This window comes from Acanthochromis polyacanthus, chromosome 9 (assembly GCF_021347895.1).
Source record: "Acanthochromis polyacanthus isolate Apoly-LR-REF ecotype Palm Island chromosome 9, KAUST_Apoly_ChrSc, whole genome shotgun sequence".
Classification (NCBI taxonomy): Eukaryota; Metazoa; Chordata; class Actinopteri; family Pomacentridae; genus Acanthochromis; species Acanthochromis polyacanthus.
In genome coordinates this window covers 34,605,071-34,621,098 of record NC_067121.1, presented here as the reverse complement: position 1 = coordinate 34,621,098, position 16,028 = coordinate 34,605,071, and the positions used below count along the sequence as shown (strand labels likewise).

The 16,028-nt window shown below is 40.8% G+C and overlaps 2 protein-coding genes across 4 annotated transcripts in view; one reads left to right on the top strand and one right to left on the bottom strand.

Moving 5' to 3' along the window:
* tgm1l1 (transglutaminase 1 like 1) overlaps positions 1 to 725 on the bottom strand; it is a 32,765-nt gene extending 32,040 nt beyond the window's left edge. For 2 of the 3 annotated variants that reach the window (XM_051953488.1, XM_051953490.1), the window contains exons 1-2: positions 521 to 725; positions 77 to 137 (exon numbers count right to left, since the gene is read on the bottom strand). The gene's annotated coding sequence lies outside the window, so the exon portion shown is untranslated. Of the gene's footprint in view, positions 1 to 76; positions 138 to 506 lie in introns of all 3 variants that reach the window. The other variant, XM_051953489.1, reaches the window with a different exon arrangement.
* Positions 726 to 13,953, top strand: LOC110958533 (nucleolar protein 9). The gene is made up of 12 exons (XM_022205117.2): positions 726 to 806; positions 1,385 to 1,674; positions 2,468 to 2,704; positions 2,789 to 3,001; positions 6,121 to 6,228; positions 10,445 to 10,586; positions 10,678 to 10,870; positions 10,956 to 11,096; positions 11,231 to 11,350; positions 11,494 to 11,706; positions 11,820 to 11,925; positions 13,729 to 13,953. Exons 2-12 carry the CDS (start codon positions 1,446 to 1,448, stop codon positions 13,881 to 13,883), a joined length of 1,857 nt encoding a protein of 618 aa, XP_022060809.2. The 5' UTR covers positions 726 to 806; positions 1,385 to 1,445; the 3' UTR covers positions 13,884 to 13,953.
* Positions 13,954 to 16,028: the final 2,075 nt, after the last annotated feature.

Below are 16,028 nucleotides of genomic sequence, written 5' to 3'. Positions count from 1 at the left end.
ATGGAGGATAGAATGTATTTTGTGGCAACTTCTGCTCCATCTGAGAATCTTCTCAAAAAATAGGGCATATACTCACCAAAAGAAGAAATGGTATCAGCCCATCCAAGCTGAGACATCTGATTTTTCTGATTGCCAACCTGCACAGAGGACATTTATACTGTTTGAACACAAAGTTTGGTTCAGGTTCTGTTCCGTGGGTTTGTGCTTTGTTCATTTGTTTTTTGTGCAAAAAAAGGTTTGATTAAAATATCAAACAAAAGTAAGAATGCCTGCTTTTTTAACAGAACAAATGCACAAAATAAGGCAATTATGAGGCTTCTCATAGAAACAATGAATGCTTAAGGGTTAATCAATGCACAAATCATTCATATCTGCCAGTTTAGACTAAAATATGAGGCTACAAATAATACTAAATCAGGAGTCATCTGGGAGCCGAAAGAGACGGTACTTCTTTAGGAGCCGTGCCAAAATAACTTCCCATTACCACTGTTACCTGCTCTTCTTACCTTCCTGTTCTTACCTGGATTGGCCACACGGTTGCCTGGGTCCGAGTGTAAAAGAGAAAACGAAGTTAAATCAGGCTAACCAATCAGTACAAAACAGCAGGACGATATAAATGAGCCAGGTGTGAACTTGACTATGCCTGCTAGCCATGTAAAGAAAGGTGAGACTTTTATTTTATGTCAAATGTTCTGTTTTCTACGGTCTGTCCAGTTTCTGATCAACTTCTGAGAAGGCGCGCATCAATTTGACGTCATCACGACGCGTCAGCAACACACCGCCTCTGCCTGGTGAACACATTTCACGTGAGTTAAACAGTCTGTTGCTATCCGTAATTCCCTTGTTTATCAATTCATAAATAGTGCGAAATATGCTGAAAGTCTCATTAAACTGTTCTATGCCAGACAGCGTCTATCTATGTCGATAATTATCGAGATAAAATGAGAAGTTAGCCTCCTTAACTTACAGCATGTGTGTCTTTTAGCCGAACTTCATGTAAGAAATATACTTATTTAATTTGTCATCGCTTGTCGGGACCATATTGACATTGTAGACCACGGTTTTCGACATATTCGTAGTCATTAGTTGCCAGAAGTAAATTCGGCATGCATCTATCTCACCAAACAGATAAACATCCCTTATGTACATACAATTTTCAATCTGAGCTCATCTAATGTTTAACAAGACCACGAGGAAGGGATGTGCATATGTGTTACCTTTTTTATTTATTACAACGTATTAATAACAGCAGTATGGGTTTCTCTAACTTCAACCTCTTATTTTCAGTGTCACTGATAGTATTTATTACACTGCTGATAAAAACGTGCTGGTTAGTGATTCAATTAAAATCTGAATGATTATCTGCATCTCATTCCTGTTTCAGACAAAAGATCAAAGTGAACAACACATCCTGCCTGTGACTCACATGTTTTAAACTTCAAAACATGCTGGCAAAAACGGAGGAAAGGAAGCTGCAGAAAGCTGGAGGAAAGAAGAGGAAGCACCAGGGTGAAGATGGAGGAGGAAGAGGAGAGAGGAAGAGGAAGGGAGGTGAGGAAGGAAACAAGAGCCAAGGAGATGGAGGCAAGAAGCGCCTGGATGCCCTCAGTGTGGGCTATTTCCGCAGAGTTGGAGAAAGACTGAGCGAAGGCTTTGAAGACAATGAAGAAAGAGGTGAGAAGAATTGTTTTTCTGGAGATCTAAGTAGAGGACAGGACTGCAAGTAAAAAAAAGTTGAGAATGTTCAGGAGAACATTTTAATATGTATTAGAACAAAAATCTGGGCTTTTGGACTGCATGATAAGAAAAAGAAAATCATATTGGTGGTGAAGACTGGGAACTGTGCTCCTAATTTGTCTGGTTGAAGTTAATGTCAGTCTAGAATAGAGTTGAAACAGTCAGATCAGTGATATAGAATGAACCAGCAACTATTTTATCAAAAAATGTGGAGTCATTTATCATTTGGTTGCTCCAGCATCAGTAAGTAGTGTGACCACAAATCTGTCCAGGAGATAACAGCTCCATTAGGGGTTATATGCTCAAAAAATAATCATAATTTTCCATTTAAATAATGTTTACAATCTAAAAATAGCAATATCGGTGTCAAAAAAATATCGAACTCTACCTTTTCCATTAGTCCATTGTTTGGGAAGATGAGCTGTTGTTAGACTGTCTCATATTTCAGTCATGCTTGAGTCGGTGACTTTTGCTTCCGCTGACAGCTTCCACATTTAAAATGTTAGTTTAAATGAGCTTCCATAGTGCTGAGTCAAATGCAACCATCCCTCATCTTTTTGTCATCACATACTGGTGTGACATTATTTCACATATTGCAGAATTATTGCATCATTTACCTAAAATATAACAGACAGGTTATGCTGCGTAAGTGTGTCCAACTCCATTACACTTCTGTTTGGAACTTCAGCTGCTGTCATCTCTGTTGATGCTCTCCTAATGTCTTCCACAGAAATGTTTGTGGAGAATGTCCTCACAGAAGTTAAGGGCAAAGCGACTCTGGTGGCGATGGACCGGACAGGAAGCATCACTCTGCAGCGGCTGCTTCCGCTGTCCAGCCCCGACCAGGTGGGCGAGGTGTTGGCGGAACTGGGTGGAGAATCGGGCTCGGAGTTTAAGACGGTTTGTTGTGACCGGTGTGGAGGTCATGTGGTGGAGAGTGGAGTCAGACAGATATCCAGGTGGACAGGTGAGTATGTCTGAGTGTTAGTTTGCTTTTCACTCAAAACAAGCCCTGCTCAGATTTAACTCTGTGTGTCTTGTTAATCTTCAGAATCATCACAGAAAGATCCATCTGCTACCACAGAAGAAGAAGAGGAGGAGGAGAGCTGTGGCACGTTGGAGGCCCAGGTGTTGTCTTTAAGTCAGATTGTGAGAGACAACTGTGCAGAATTCATCAAACACGCTCACGGCTCGCACGTGGTCCGAACACTTCTACATGTGCTGGCAGGCTGTCTGGGACCACCGCGAACTGAGGCTCGTCCAGGTGAACACACAGAAACATAGTGGTTTTCCAATTCAGCATACTTACTGTTGTTTGGCCTATTTCCACTTTAATAAGGAGGGATCGATTAGAAGCAAAAGAATTTACCCATTTAGCAACATAAAGGCAGTTTTTGGGCATTAGATTCCAGTGATGTGAAGCAGCTTTTTTTAGCTTAGACTAGGGATAGACAGATTGTCGGCCTGACCCATTATCGATATTTGGCATTTTCCCCATTATTGGTATTGTTATTTTAATTGGCTGATTATTGATAAATGAAACGCGCTACTTCAGGCCTGATTCAGCCACCTCTCTCTGTCTGTAGTAACTCTGTTTTCTCAGAAATGTCTCTCAAGCAGAGACTGCAAAAACGAGGCAAGAAAAAACAAGCTGTTGCTACAAACCAGGAAATTAGCTTCTCGCAGCTAGCGGCTAAGTTAGAAGGCAGCCACTGATTACCCTGAAACAGAGTCTGGAAAACAGTGGTTAATAATGCGTTATCTGGACGTTAGTCTATCTATCAAAAGTGACAGAACAGTGAAAGATTAGGAGAACAGGAGAACAACAGACATAACTGCAGAAAACAAACTCAGTGGATTCTACATAAACAGAGGAGAGTGTCCTAATTTAATCACTTCTATTTACATTTTACATTTTCATTTATAGTCATCCTTATTAATGAAGAAGGCTGGTTGTGAATTACAGGTTTTCTGGTATGACATGCTGTTGAAACATCACATTTATTGCATATCGGCCGCTCATATTGGTTATTGACCTTGGAAAACCCATCTGGATTGATCCCTGGCATCGACTCAGATGAAAATGGTCTCAAATTTGGACACTGGTGATGGAGTAGAGCCAGTAAAAGCAACTTTCAGTTGAAAGTCTGAATATTCTAGAAAAGAATGGACGAATAGGGAGGAGGTGGACTTTGCTTTGTATTCAAAAACAGACTGACCATTTTGAAGTCATATTTCATGAACAGCGGCCAGGGATGCATGGTGACATAAAATAGTGAATGCGCAGGTTTGGACAGGAAAGTAGAGATCACAGAGAGAATGAAAACCAGCAGGAAGAAACTGAAATTCAAACAGAGAGATGTAACGTTTTCAGCATAGTTCAATTCTGTTTTATTTATAGAGCACCAGTTCGCGGCATAAGTCATTAATGTCCAGACCTTACATTATCATATAGATGGGAATCAAATGAGTCAAAGTGTTCTCTTTGAGGAACTACTGGATGCCATTTGGATCTGCAAACTTACAAAACTCAAAGTCCACGCCAAAGGGGGGTTATTCTCTCCTGCAGAAACTCTGCTCTTTACCGACCTGAAACACATTGTTTGAAGTACAGGCTTTTCTTTTATTACTTCTGTTTACATCACCATGTAACACATTTGCATGTCACCTGTCTAGCGGCTGGTTTGGTCCTCAAACAAAGAATGAGAAGCTTCCTCGCAGTCCACCACTATTTCCCCACTAGAGTTGCTCTAAAACACATGTCAAACTCAAGGCCTGCGGGCCATATCCGGCAAGTAATACAGTTATATACGGCCCGCAGGATCATTTTACATTGATTTATTATTATTGTTATTAATGGCCCGACGATATGAAGCACTGATAACACACAAACTACAGATCCCATAGTGCAGCTGCCTTGCCGAATGATAGGTTAGCTGGGAACATTTCCGCGTCATTTAAGTCAGGCGTCTGTTATTGTCTGCAACCCTGTTGTAACGTCAAAGCTAGCCCTTAACAAAGACGAAAAGAAAAGTTGATTCTGAAAACAGAGCCTTTCAAAGCGATGGGAGGCTGAGTTTATGTATGTTGACATTGCCGGTGAAGCCGTGTGTCTTATTTGTGGAGCTAATGTGGCTGTAATTAAGGAATTGAATCTAAGATGGCACTTTGAGACAAAACATCAGGACAAGCTGAAAAACCTGCATGCAGACCAGAAGCTACAGAAAGTAGAAGAGTGAAAGAAGAATCTGACATCTCAGCAGATGTTTTTCACCAGAGAGAAAACACAAAGTGAAGCTGCTCTGAGTTCTTAGACCCACAGAATGAGGGCATGTTAGCAAAGGAAGCCTTTATAGCTGTCGTTACGCTGATATATACTGGCTTTACCATCCAGAGTTAATTTAGGTGTTCACAATTACTTTCCAGATGCGGAAAACGGACTTCAAAAAATTTCTATATCTTGATAAGTTTGATGTTTTTTTTAAATTCCAGGACTATGTTTTTAAGTTACACATACCTGTGACTAAATATGTTGTGCCATTGTACAATCACCATGATCAGTTCTGATGCACAATGCACACAAATAAATGTTAAACTGAGTCATAGTGTTGTTGAAATAGCACTAACTTTAATCTCTGGTTGTTTCTAATATAATTTTTAAAAGGACAGTTCATTACATGTAAAGATTTTTCTATCATACTTGTTCTCCTTTGCACTCAAACGTCGCATAAACTTAGACTTATTGTTACTTCTCGGTAATTATGCTGTAAGTTTACTGGTCCGGCCCCTTTAAGATGAAATTAGGTCGTATGCGGCCCCTGGACCAAAATGAGTTTGACATCCCTGCTCTGAAATATCTGAATGTTTTCAGGAGGGCTTACAAATGGCAATGTACTGTTCAGAAATAAACAGAAAAGTAAGGTTTTTTTAAACAATAAAGCTTGCAAACATGTACCTAGTAGACCCAAAGATAAAGTCACGAATCCATGAATGACCATCATAACGTCTGTTTATTGTTTATGTGCTCAGAACTGACTCAGTTTTGGCTCTGACTACAAGTTTCGACGCACATTGATTCAGTTGGCTGCTAACTATTGTAACATTTGATTAACTCCATGAGCAGTATTGCCAGTAGCTGACACTTACCAGACAGGCAGAGATAAAGCATTCTGAGTGGCTGTTCACCGTTGAAAGTTCAGGATTTTTTCACAGTGGTCTGATTTTCTTCAAGAAATACAGGATGGAAATAAAGCCTTTGATCTGTCGGGTTTGTCAGTGCTGCTACTGTTCGGCTGTGTCAGGACTTCTGCACCAAGAGGCATGTTCACTTTGAGCCTGTATTCATGCCATCTTTTCTCTTTTGATATTCTTGTTTTTAACCAGGTACAAAGGAACGCAACGCTGCTCCTCAGCTGACAGACTTTGAGATTCCCACCTCGTTTTGGTATGAGCTGAAAAACCTCACAGAGACCTTGATGGACAACGTTAACCGTGAGTCATCTCTCGTCAAACCCCAGCAGGTCATCCTTCTAAGTTTTCTGAATGTAGATCAGCTTTTATCGGCAGTGTCAGCACAAAGGGGTTCATATATGCTGCTGCTTATATTCTGTCTTCAATTGATTGCTGTTGTCATGTAGACACTTTGAATGTATTTCTCAATACACTGCCTGGCCAAAAAAAAAAAAAAAAAAAATCGCCACCTGGATTCAACTAAGCAAATAGGTAAGAACCTCCTTTGGATAATTACTGCAGTGATGAATATGTTTCAGCTGAAACAACTTCTTCAACCCTCTTTAACCCCCCATAGCTGATGCAGTGAGGAGCTTCTCATTTCTTAAACAACCATGTTGGAAGACATATGCTGTGGTCATGGAAAGGATGTTAATCTGTCTCAGCAGGGTCAAATTATTGGCCTGCATCAAGCAAAGAAAACAACCAAGGAGATTTCCGAAAATACTAAAATCAGATTAACCCTTTAAAGGGCAGTCATCGAAATACTTTGAAATTCAAAATTTCACCCAAAATTTCACCCTATGTATGTTTTAAGTAGACATATTTTTACTTCATCTAATATTTATCCTCAAATAGAAAAAAAGGACTCTTTTCATGGTTATCATTCAGGTATACAAAAATAGGAAAAGATGTCTACTTAAAACATACATAATAACATAAGGAGTCAGCACACCAGATTTGGTGTTGAGAGCTATTTTCCTTCTGAAGATATTTGTTCCACAAGATTTTTTGTATCTCGCCAAATCTGTTGCTACCATGGAAACTCTAAAATGTGGCAGACTTTAGCTAAATGTAAAATGCTTCTACAAAATCCATCTTTCTTTGTGCCAAGTTTTGTGTTGATTGGTTGCATTGTTTAGAAATTATAACAAAATAAGTTGTTTAAGAAATTAGGGTAGACTACCACCTTAAATAAACTCAATAACAACAAACAATTGAAAGCAACAAACTCAAACTTTGCCTCAGTCAACATTTGTCAAAAATACAGATTCCATTTTTTATTGATGAGTCTCATAATCTGATGTCCTGGCTCGTGTCCGTCATCATGGCAGTTGTAGGATGAGAAATGTGTTCTGTGATTTTGCCAGCAAACTGTCTCTTTAGTTCCCTGTGCTATTTTTGCTCCAATATTGGTGCTGCGATGCGTTAAAAGCCTTCCCCACATTGCTTCACAGAACTCAAAGTACATATTATGTGTGTGCCTATCTGTCATGTGACTGCATGCACTTCAGAGTTTAGCCGTGCTCAAAGCCGTACGGACACGTCATTAGGTCCATTCTAGTGAGATTGCCATCGTGACTGTTGTGGATAAGTTACCAGGGTGCTTATTCAGATCTAAAGCCAACACATTCAAATGCTGTCAGATTAGCTGAAAGGAATGCTTGTCTGAACGGGGGCTTTGGTGCCATTATTTCAGGATTTCGCTTTATCCATCTTCTTTCTAGTTCTCATTCCTGTCAGATGTCAGGGGTGTCTTCCTCCTCTTGTGCTCTCCTGACTGCTCTGACATTTTTGCAGGAATTTGAAATCTCTTTAAGCCTGTTTAAAAGTGAGAACTCAGCAGAGAATCACAGAGAAAGTTCCCGAGAGCAGCTTCTGTGAATGAAATGCTCTCTCGACGGTGTTTGTAATTTAAATGATAAATCCAACCTTGCAGTTTTAATACTAAAACAAAATGAAATAGTTGATAAATTAAGTCGCGGCAAGTACAGATGGTGCAGAGAAACCTTTTAGCAGTGCTCTCCTGGCAGAAATAAACATCATTTTGTCCACAGTCTATCCATTTATTAACTTCGCCAGCCCAGATTTAAACTATAGGCTTTAGCAGACCATTAATCTGAGGGGAAGTGGTGGAATCTGGCACAGCAAAAGCCATTAAATCAAGTTTTCGAAGCATTATGAAACAAATTCAATTAAAATGAGAGAGTAAATACATTTTAAGTATGGGGTTTATAGTGCAACTTTAGTTTTATGCTTTGGGTTAGTAATTATTTGAAGAATGTCAGTCTGAACTGAAATATCTGTCCAATTATCACCGCACAAAATTAGAGGACACACAGCATCAGCCAAAACTTTGGACACACCTGCTCATTCAAAGACTTTTCTTTATATTTAACAAGTGAACTAGTTGAGTTTCCAGCCTTCTAAATGTGTTTGAGACATTCAGTAGTGTTGGCAAACAGCGAACAGCCCCATTTGACCTCTGCATGAATGCTCATTACGGCAGGAACCCCTCAGCGAAGTAAAGAGAACTGACAGTCCATCAGTACTTTGAGACGTGAAGGTCAGTCAGTCTGGAGAGTTTTCAAAAACTTTGACAGTTTGTTCAAGTTCAGTCAAAAAAAGCAAAATCAAATGCGATGATAAAACTGCCTCCCATGAGGACCACCCTGCGAAAGAAAGATGAAGAGTTCCCCCTGCTGCAGAGAAGTTCATTAGAGCTCACAGCCTCAGAAATCACATCACAACACGTCTTAACATCAACTGTTTAGAGGAGACTGTGTGAATCAAGGCTTCATGGTTGAACTGCTGCCAAAAAAGAACACTGCTGAGGGAGACCAAGCTGAAGGAAATTGCTCAGCTCAAGAAACACAAGGAATGGACGTTAGACCAGTGAAATTAGGGCTGGTCCAAATAGCAATTTCTGTAAGGAGAAGGGGCCAGAAAGCAAAGGCAGTGTGTTCAGTAAGCTCTGACAGCACTAGCATCAGCATGGATTTCTACGTCTTCGGCATTTTGTCTTCCGTTTACAAACCGAAAGGGGGGGAGTGAGATGAAATCCAAGTGTTCCGATCTCAAAATTCATATTTAGATACCACCACAATGACCAAATATTTGGATATTTGTGTCCAGCCCTAGTGGAAATCTGGACTTTAGAGAGTAAAAATGTGACTTTCTCAGCTCCAGCTGGTATGTCTTTGTGAGCCTTGGAGAAGGTGAAAGGGTGGATTCTCTGTGACTGATTACCACTGTGAGGCATAGAGAAGAAATGATGATGCGGAATTCAAGGGACTGCTATTCCCAACATCCTGATTTAATCTCCATGGGGACCGTTACTAGTTTTTCAGCACAACAGTAATCCATTAATTCAAGCCTTTCTAGGGAGCTCAGTCCACCCAAACGTGTTTTTCCCCCTCAGGACAACATATTTTTATTAGTTTTTTGCAAAACAACGATACAAATACAACACCAACCAACTGTCCTGCTTCAGCCTGTGAACCTAAACAATGGTGCTCACCAATGTGTTCCTTTGCCCACAACATCTCATGAACCTGTGCAGTCTGGCTAACAAATATAAGCACATGTAGGACCTCCTTCAAAAACGGTAAAGCTGCAGGTGTCGACCTCATGAAGCTGCTTGACAGAATAGAGAGAGTACAAAGTTATTATCAAAGCAAAAGGCGTTTGCTTAAGAGAAGAAGAAACATTTCGAACTAATTTTGGTTTGAGTAAAACTGATATAATTACTACATAATTCCACTCATGTTGTTTGACAGTTTTGATGTCTTCAGTCTTGCTCTGTACTGATTCTGTGATCCCATAGAAGGCAACAGCACTTTTATTTGGTTGTTGAAGATGTTACACATTCATCAAAGAGGATTTCTCTGTTCTAACTGACTTATGGGAAGGTCGGATATTTATTCTCACTCCAAAGTAAGGGTGTCTTAGATACCACTTGTCCGGTACTTCTAATGCAGTCCAGAGATCATTCCTCACTCAGTTTCACAACCATTCATACCATGCTGTGGGACATTAAGGGGCTTAGCAATGGGATTTTTGGACTGAGACTCCAATTACTCCTATTATATGCCAGAGCAGCATTCCATGTATCGACTCGATTGGTTCAGACATCTTCTGTCCTTTCTGGGTTGCAGTATTTTCAGCAAAATTAACTGTTAACCCATCACAGTGGCATAGAAGCCGCATTACTAACTGGCATCATGGCAGTAAAGGCGGATTATAAAGACACAATATTATGTTGAAGTAGTATGTCTCAGTTCTTTGCATACAGCATGCAACAGTACTTTGTTGAGGCAGCTGCAGTATGTACTTGAAGTACAATGTATGTGATTTTGGAATGCAGGGAGTGTGTTTTAGTATTAAACCCTGGATGTACACACAGCTTTTATTTTGCTTGCCATAGGGCGCCTTTAAGCTGGCAAGAAATCTCAAAACGCATCTCCTTTCCTTCTAGTGAGTGTGACAGACGCCGTCGCTAGCGCAGTGTTTCAGACCATGCTGACTGTGTGCAACAGAAAGCGACCCAAACTCTGCAAACAGCTCCTCAAACGCATCATGGAGTATCTGACGAGTCGCAACGCCGCTCCTGGAGTTAGGTAAGAGGAAGTGGTTCTCCGAAATACATTTTTAAGTTCGCTGAACTGTTTGTTACGTGAAGGCTTTGTTGTTTTTTGCTTTTCCCTGCAGTCCACTTCTGGTCTTTCTGAAGGACCAGGCCTCCAGTCACCTCATAGAGACCATTATTCGGCTGTCCCCCAAGTCTCTTCTCCGTGACCTCTACAAGAGCCACCTCAAGGGTCAGCTGGTGGACCTCGCCCTCCATCCCATCGCCAACTTCCCCATTCAGAGGTTCACCGCAGCCTCAGCCAAATGCAAACTGGTAGGTCACACCTTTTGGTCAAGCAGATGGGATGCATTACTTTGTAGCTGCTTGTGACTCCCTTCATGGTTCCTCTTCTCCACAGTTCCTGAGGCTGTTTGACGAGCTGGTCCAGGGCGTGGAGGCCATCTTGGCTGCGGGTCACATGGGTGTGATCGTCCAGCTGGCAGAAAGCTGTGCAGAAAGTGAAGAGAGACAGAACGAGATGATGCAGTGCCTCCTCAGTGTAAGTCTCAAAGAGTTGTTGTGTCTTAAATCAGTACAGCACCTCCTCCTCCTTTCTGCCTGGAATTGATGGTGCACGACGACTACTTTATGCTTGATTGGTGGATAAAGCCCTGCTGATTTGTCGCCTCCCAGGCTTTCCACTGCGCCGAGCCTGGCTCCCGACACGTCAACTGCCTCCCTCTCTTTATGTCCCTGCTCACCTATGAGGTGTACTACCACTCTGAAACAGCAGAGGGCAACATACAGACAGAGGTAAACAGCTGAGGGAAGTCGAACCAAATCATTTGTGGCTGGCTTTTAATTGCAGTCCTCTTGAATTAGCCCTCTTAAATCACCCTCTGAATACCACTGAGCTGGTGTTGAGTCAGTGTTCCGGTCTTCTTGTTTGTTTGTAGGTCCCGCTGACCTCCATCTGTTATCACGGCTCCCGGCTGGTCCAGGCGCTGGCTAAGTTCAAGGAGCGTTCACTCCTCCTCAGCAGCCTCCGAACTCTGACCCCCGCTGACCTCCTCACGCTGGCCTCCGACCCTGCAGGCAGCCACGTCCTCCAGGCCCTCATCACCACATCCAGCGACAAGGGCAGGGGCAAAATCCTCAGGAGGCTGGAGGTACATGTGATCATTTCATTTATTTGTTGTATTTACAGAATTTTAAAAAATGATGCCATACGTGTAAGATTAATCACGGTTCTCTTGCCTCGTCACGTTTCTTGTCCTCCCAGGGTCAGTACGTCCAAATGGCCTGTTCCCGGGTGGGCAGTCGGGTGCTTGAAGCTGTGTGGAACAGCGCTTCAGTCAGTCAGAGGCAAAGCATCGCACAGGAACTAGGTACTGCTAGCAGCTTTCAGACACTTCACTGTTTTCTGTTAATCTGATGCCACTGTGTTGGGATCACGTCTGAATGAGCTCACTCTTACAAGGCTGGACTTGGTAACGTTTCTTATCACTGTCGATTCAATACGACACAAGTCTGAGCTGCAGGGGGTCGCATCCAGATCAGCACGCAAAAGTTCATAAATCAGATATGCGCACATTGCTGATTCATCCCATGTCCTGTTCACAGAGTACGAGCTGTTGAATTCAGGCAGGAGGTACAGTCCCGCTGTGCAGGCTCAACCATTTAAAAACTCTTTTATCCCCGTCTCAGTAAAGTCATTGAGCGACTAGGTGCAGCGAGCAGAGGGAGGTAATTGGGGTTGTGCGACATGTACACCCCCTGTCAAAAGTTTTAGGACACTGTCTCATTCAAATAAAGTAGAACCTGTCCTACAATGTTTGACAGGGGGTGTATTTCATCATATGGATGTGATCAGGGCAGGACTCTGATCATACATGTAAAGTTTCAGGCAGATTGGAGCATGTTCAGGGCATTTACACAGCATTTGAAATTTCATGGCGAAGGATCAAAATTCCACAGGCCGCCACTGACACGCCCTTTGACTTTGGAAAAAGATTTTAATAACTTTGGATCATTAAGGCCTCCTGTATGTACTGGTCAAATTTGAGGTGAATTGGAGTTTCCCCCTAGGAGGAGTTCACTCTAGAAAAACTGAAAAATGGGCAAAATCTGACATTCAACGCAAAGTAGCTCACTTCCTGTTGGGTTTGGAATGTGGCTGTCACTGACTTTTTTGTTCAGCCTGATGTACCAAATTTGGTAGATACACCCCCTGTCAAAAGTTGTAGGACAGGTTCTACTTTATTTGAATGAGAAAGTGTCCTAAAACTTTTGACAGGGGGTGTATGTATGGGGGAATGTGTGTATTTTAGTTTGTTCTTATATTATTTTAACTTGTCTTAACTTATTTATATGTCATGTATTTATTATGCATTCCTAATAGTATGTGTTCTGCTTTATTGTGTTCTGTTTCTCCCATGGGAGACGATAAAGTAAACTTGAACTTGATATTCTTCACGTTGTGTAAATCAAATGAGTGAAGGTTTTTTTCCACATTTCCGAAGAATCACAGAGCAGAAGACTCCGTTTGTGACCAAAATCACAAAACACCTTTTCCCATTCCCCTTGCCTTACAGTTTCACATTCATTACAAACAGAAATGTCTGTAAACATAACAGTGAACAGTGGTGATGACAGACTGTTACAGAGTAGTCAGACTCATCTATACAGAATGAATCCAGGTTTTGACAAGGAGTTAACAGGAGTTGGAGTTCAGTTTGTTGCTTCCAACTGTTTGTAGGAGTCTTTCCTCAGAGTTTACTTAATAGCTACTAATTATAATTTATCCCTGACATGGAGAAAGGATCTAACGGCAAGTAAGGCTGTGCTATTCTTCAATTTAGAAAGGTGAGCTGCCACATACGGAGTCAAGATTTAAAAGTCATACAGAAGACAAATAATGTGTCAAATCCCATGTTTACCATGGCTCTCTTCATCACTGTGGTGTGTTTGTCTGAATGGATCCACGAAGAACAATAACATAAAAGTGATCTATGACTGTGTGACAGAATTCCGTCACTTTAACAGACGGATGGAGCCAGAAATGTTTCTATTCAGCGTCTGAAAAGCTCTGCTGACAGAAGCTTTCACTCACATTTGTACAAAACTCATTTCCTCTTCCTCTCTTCCCTATTCATGACTCTCCTCCATTCCTGTCTCTCTTCCTTTTCCAGTTCCAAGTGAAAGCCAGCTGAGGTCGGATCAGTTTGCTCGACATGTGTGGGCCAAATTCGCCCTCACTCACTTTGCACACAGAAGAGCCCACTGGCAGGAAATACAGACCGGCGAGTCCAAGAAGAGGAAGCTTTTCAGTGACATTCTTGAATGAAAAGTACATATTTGTGTAATCCTTTAGAGATTTTTTTTCACTGTAACTGAATAAAAAAGGTCTGAAATGATTCCCTAATCGTGTGCTCATTTTAAGCTTTTCTAAAGACTATTTAGCTCTGAAGATGTTTCTACTACTGAATGTAAGAAGCAGTCTGACCTGCAGGGGACACTGGAGGAGCATTTATTCAGAGGCTGTGGCTATTATTGAGTAGTCCTCAATAGTGTGAACAGAACAGTCATTGAAACATTGACCCAAAACTCACTGCTGACATTACATTTGATAATTTGAGTCTTATTTTCAGTGTTTTTCCTCTCTAGGTATCAATGAACAACAATCGCATTAAAACTAACAGTAATTAGGCTTCTGTCAAATATGTAAAAGCAGTTGTGCTCGATTTTAGACATTTCAGAAAAGAGCTCATCTTTAGGAGTCTGAAAATTATCCGAGTGTCTTTCAAGCTATAATCAATTCTTCAGTTCCTGTGAGCGAACGTGATGCTGCCTCGCAATTCCTGAACGGAAACACAACAAATTCAGTCTCTTGGAAAATCGTTGTGCAGCTCAGCAGTGAGCTGCTTTTGTCGCAGGCTTGGAGGCTTGGAGACACGTTCATTGATTATAAATGGATTTGAAGAAGGAAAGCTTTGGTTTGGCAGGTGTCTCTCTGTGGAGAAGGAGCACAGGAGAGTGAGAAGCCACAATGCAAGACAATACTTGTCTTCAGTGTGGGGGAACAACAACAAAGAGCACCACACCCCGACACTGTCTGTTCTACTGGCAGGCTGGATGTGTGGACCTCCTTGTGAGGTTACCTCCAGGGGTCCAGTTCTGGTGCTTTTCATCTGTCTTGTGAAGTAAAGCAGTGGTGGAAGAATATCTGTCACTGAAATGCTCTTTTAAGTTCCTAGGACCTGGCCTCCACATACAGCATCCTCCATAATTATTGGCCCCCCTGGTTAAGACGTGTTGAAAGACTTAAAATAAATTCAATTTTTATTGCAGAAGCATACTCTCACACTGAAAATTGTATTATAGAAGAAGATTAGGTGCTGTTTTGTTGGCAAAAGGGGGTTGTACAAAATATTAACATCAGGAGTGCTAATAATTGTGGCACACATGATTTGATGTAAAATAATTACTTCTTAATGTGTGATTTTTTTTTCTCCACTGACTAAATGCACTTGAATTAAAGGTTGGATTTTCCTCTTTTTTTCCATTATGATCCTATATTATTTAGAAAAAACTGAGTTTATTAGAAGCTAAAGAACACATCTTAACCAGGGGTGCCATAATTATGAGGGCGCTGTCTGGAGACATCATTAAAGAAAGAAGCATATTGTTAATAATACTACTATTACTAATAATATGAATATGCATTTAGTATTAATGTAATACAAACATAATAAACATCATCAGATTTTAGATATTATCTAGTATCTAAATATTGGATAATAATCCAGTAATCATATTTATTGATTACTCCTTATCCCAAATAATTAGAAGAAATCTAAAATGCAAGCCCAACCAAAGCTTGAGTCTTAAGAGATTAAGAAGCATTTTTATATTGATTTTTTTTCTTCACAAAGTTACTTTTGCAGTGTTGACTAAAAACCCCAAATTTTCCCCTGTGGTTCAAGTATTAAAGACCACTGTGTAGAAAATGGTTTATTCCAAGCAGCTGTCCTGCATTCTAGTTATTACTGAGGGAAATAAAGCACAGAAGTAACGTAACAAATACATAGTTAAAGTACCAAACATTAAAATACTTGTTATGCAGAATGGGAAATTACAATATAGTGTGTAGTATATCAATAGATTATAATTTCTGCTGCGTTAATGTTTATCATTTTAATGTTGCAGCTGGGAAACGTGCTTTAACTGCTTTATGTCGTTTATTTGCCAGGTAGTCTGTAAATGTCCTTTGGGGATTAATAAAATGTGATCATAATCTAACAGTAAGGCACTGCAGGGCTTTTTGATGATTATAGATTGTATCATGAATCTAAGTATGCAAAGCAATGACTAGTTCACCATATCAACTGAATATAGAGCAGTATAAAGTACTATAAAGTGGAAAAACATGCAAGTACTCAAGTAAAGTACAACATCGTTTCTTTACCCCAGTTCAAGTCAAGACTCAAAA